The sequence below is a fragment of the Neoarius graeffei genome, chromosome 28 (genome assembly GCF_027579695.1).
Source record: "Neoarius graeffei isolate fNeoGra1 chromosome 28, fNeoGra1.pri, whole genome shotgun sequence".
NCBI lineage: Eukaryota > Metazoa > Chordata > Actinopteri > Siluriformes > Ariidae > Neoarius > Neoarius graeffei.
In genome coordinates, this window is record NC_083596.1 from 4,171,782 (window position 1) to 4,175,587 (window position 3,806).

The 3,806-nt window shown below is 42.0% G+C and overlaps 1 protein-coding gene across 1 annotated transcript; it reads left to right on the plus strand.

Moving 5' to 3' along the window:
• Positions 1–986: 986 nt before the first annotated feature.
• Positions 987–2,460, plus strand: LOC132876126 (myosin light chain 1, cardiac muscle-like). Its single transcript, XM_060913403.1, has one exon. The coding sequence runs from the start codon at positions 1,094–1,096 to the stop codon at positions 1,709–1,711; it is 618 nt and encodes a 205-aa protein (XP_060769386.1). The 5' UTR covers positions 987–1,093; the 3' UTR covers positions 1,712–2,460.
• The last annotated feature ends 1,346 nt before the right edge of the window (positions 2,461–3,806 follow it).

Below are 3,806 nucleotides of genomic sequence, written 5' to 3' on the forward strand. Positions count from 1 at the left end.
CATACACCGTGGGTTTATTAGCTTTATTCAGTGTACGTTTCCTCGTACTGCCTGTCGCTTGGAGTTATTACTGTACAACGACTCGTCAGTTGGGAGCAGTGGAGAAAATAATAATAATAAAAGTAAAAAGGGAGACGGGTAAATCCATGGAGAGAAAGAGAATTTGGCAGATGCTTCAAACTTTCAAACCTCAACTTTGCCTAAGGCCAAGTCATAAAGTATGCATTGCCCAAAATAATTTCAGCATGAACGCTGGAACGGCAGTTTCCCAGCAACCTTCTGTGCAACTAAATTAAACGCCTTTATTTTCTCTCTCCACTCACTTTTTCGCTCTACTTTATCGTGACTCATGATGAATTATGCTTTTCATCTGCATGTATGAGGACTAAAGGGGTAGAGTAGACTGAAAAGTGCATGCATCATATACAAAATAGTGTGTTTTGATGTACATTAGCTGTATTGCAAAAGAGAATTGTATTTAGAATAAATCTTGAACACATCTGAACGTAATTCTAAACAAGATGGACAAATCAGTGTTTGTTAAAGCATGGGACGCTAATTGTTTAGCTGTTTAATATCAAATGTTATAGCTGAGCTGAATGATGTGTGCTAAACTGGTAGTTATGAGCTTGCATTGCTTGGTAGCTCTATTAGGGTTGTACAGTATTTGAACGTGTATCATTTCTTCTTTTTTATGCTAGCTTGTATTTTAGATTATTTTTTTCCCCCAAAGTCCATCCAAATGTATTGTATGTGAATACATTTTTCCGAATCTGGTGATTTATCCTGGTAGAGCTGCTCTAGCATTTCCAGCTGATGAAACTCATCTCACAGTGCTAGCAGCTGAAAACAATAGCTCATTGTTTGTCCTGGTGTCCAGCCCAATCTATTTTGGATTTCTTCCTTTTATAGAGTTCCATAGGACCGTCTCCAGAGGGTCTAATCTCTCCTCCCTGGGGCAAGCTGATATAAAAGCTCGTCCAGTCTATCTCATCCTCTGTGGCCTGAGCTTTCTGACCCCATTCGCTCTCTCCTGACCTCAAAAAATAATAATCCCAGCCGTGATTAAAGAGTCTCTCTTCCACAGGCACCCATGGCCCCAAAGAAAGTAGAAACCAAGAAGACGGAGCTCAAAAAGCCTGAGCCGAAGAAGCCAGAGCCAAAAAAAGAGGTCGCCCCTGCACCACCTCCTGCTGCTCCGGCTGAACCTGAGCCACCTAAAGAACCTGCATTTGACGCCAAGAGCGTGACGGTGGAGTTTACACCTGACCAGATCGAGGAGTTCAGGGAAGCCTTCCAGCTGTTTGACCGAACACCGAAGAATGAGATGAAGATCACATATGCGCAGTGCGGAGATGTGATGAGGGCGCTCGGGCAGAACCCTACCAACGCTGATGTCCTCAAGGTCCTCGGAAAGCCACGGCCTGAGGAGATGAACAGCAAGATGCTGGACTTTGAGACCTTCCTGCCCATGCTGCAGCACATCTCCAAGTCCAAGAATAAAGGCAGCTTTGAGGACTTTGTCGAGGGTCTCCGGGTCTTCGATAAAGAAGGCAATGGAACCATCATGGGGGCGGAATTGCGTCATGTCCTGGCAACGCTCGGAGAACGGATGACCGAGGATGAAGTGGATCGACTCATGGCGGGGCAAGAGGATGCCAACGGATGCATCAACTACTCATCTTTTGTCAAACATATTCTCTCTGGTTGAGGTGGACTTGGGAAATATATTTCAAGATTTATGATTTGTGTATTAGGAGCACTTTAATGTCATTGTAGTTGTGTAAACAAACACATCTATTATTATTATTATTATTATTATTATTACAAAACACTGTTTACTTTTCCAGATATTTAATTGCATATCAGATATTAACCAGAAGCCATGCAATTATACATCCACACCAACATTTCAGGAATAAAACATGACCAGCATTTCATGAAGCATTTAATTCCTTGAGCAACATTATATTTTTATCCATTTATCACTACATTTAGTCACATTGTGGACCATCTGGAAAAAGAAGTTCGTTCCTGCTCTCACTTAGCAGCTTGGCATATTACAGAGAAACTGCAAAGCGTCCACTCCCCGGAACACACACCTTCACCTCTGACTGGGACTGGAGACTCCTTCCATAAACAGCATGTTTTATTCTGTTTACGCAGAGCATCTGTATAGAAATTTTCCTGTATCCAAAAAAAAAGTTTGCTTTATTGGAAAAAAAAGTCAATACTTTCCAACCAATCAGAATCCAACAGCACTGTGGTATCAGGCATAAATAACACATTACCCAAAACATTCATCTATTTTGGATATAAAGAGTAAAAGCACAAAGGCACAAACATTGTGTTGGAACTGAAACACATATCTTAAGTTTACCTTCGACTGGAAGTGCATTTGAACACACATCAATAAATAAATGAATAAACGCCAGCGCTTTTATAGGCGTGCATCTGAAATCCTCAGTGTCACTCTCCTTTGGTGTGAAATGCCAAGAGGGAAACATTAAAGCACTCAGATCGCCAGTGAGAGTTGTTTTGTAGGTGCAAATGACTGCTGATGAATCAGAGTGGAGAGATGCAATAAGATCAGATTGCAGTTTCTGGAATGGTGCGATATGAAACAGGGTGTCCTGATCTTCGTGGAGGTGGAAAATTGCTGCGTTATCTCATCTGTGCTACATCTCAGAAATGAAACTGGAGCAAAAAATACTGAGAAATGCAATGGATAATCAGTTTATTAAATTCAGTGTGCGCTGGAAACACATTTTGACTCAATGTTTTTATTACACAGAGGTGAATATCACGGCGCAATGAGGTTCGAATCTGATGTGTGCAAACAGTTTTACATGAGGAGTGTTTTTATATATATATATATATATATATATATATATATATATATATATAGTATTTTACAACTGATTTGACAAGACGTCGTTTTGGTAATGATACCTGGACAAAAACCCAGGATCAATCAGTATCATTACATTAATGGCATTTAGCAGATGATCTTATCCAGAGCAATGTACAACAAACCCAGAGCATCCTGGGGAGCAGTTGGGGGTTCGATGCCTTGCTCAAGGGCACTTTAGCCTTTCCTGCTGGTCCAGGGAATCGAACTAGCAACGTTTTTGTCCCAAAGCTGCTTCTCTAACCGAGTTAGAGATATATCAATATCAATAGTAGTATCAGGTATCAATCACACATCACATCACATTATCTCTAGCCGCTTTATCCTTCTACAGGGTCGCAGGCGAGCTGGAGCCTATCCCAGCTGACTACGGGCGAAAGGCGGGGTACACCCTGGACAAGTCGCCAGGTCATCACAGGGCTGACACATAGACACAGACAACCATTCACACTCACATTCACACCTACGCTCAATTTAGAGTCACCAGTTAACCTAACCTGCATGTCTTTGGACTGTGGGGGAAACCGGAGCACCCGGAGGAAACCCACGCGGACACGGGGAGAACATGCAAACTCCGCACAGAAAGGCCCTCGCCGGCCCCGGGGCTCGAACCCAGGACCTTCTTGCTGTGAGGCGACAGCGCTAACCACTACACCACCGTGCTGCCCCAGGTATCAATCCAGTACTCAAATATATATTTAAGTTATTCCACAAAATCGAGTCGTACATGAGCTGATAGCTGATGAGGCGCGTAGCACCGAGTTGTCTATAAGCCATGTTCACTGGATTTTGAAAAACAGAGAATTTTTATTTAATTATTTTTTTTGCAAATTTGATAAATAAAAACTTTATCCAAAACATCAGACAAAATCATTTCGGCTTAGAATGTAAACAA

Coding starts and splice junctions, on each gene's coding strand:
- LOC132876126 (XM_060913403.1), top strand. CDS start 1,094: ATGGCCCCAAAGAAAGTAGAAACCAAGAAGACGGAGCTCAAAAAGCCT.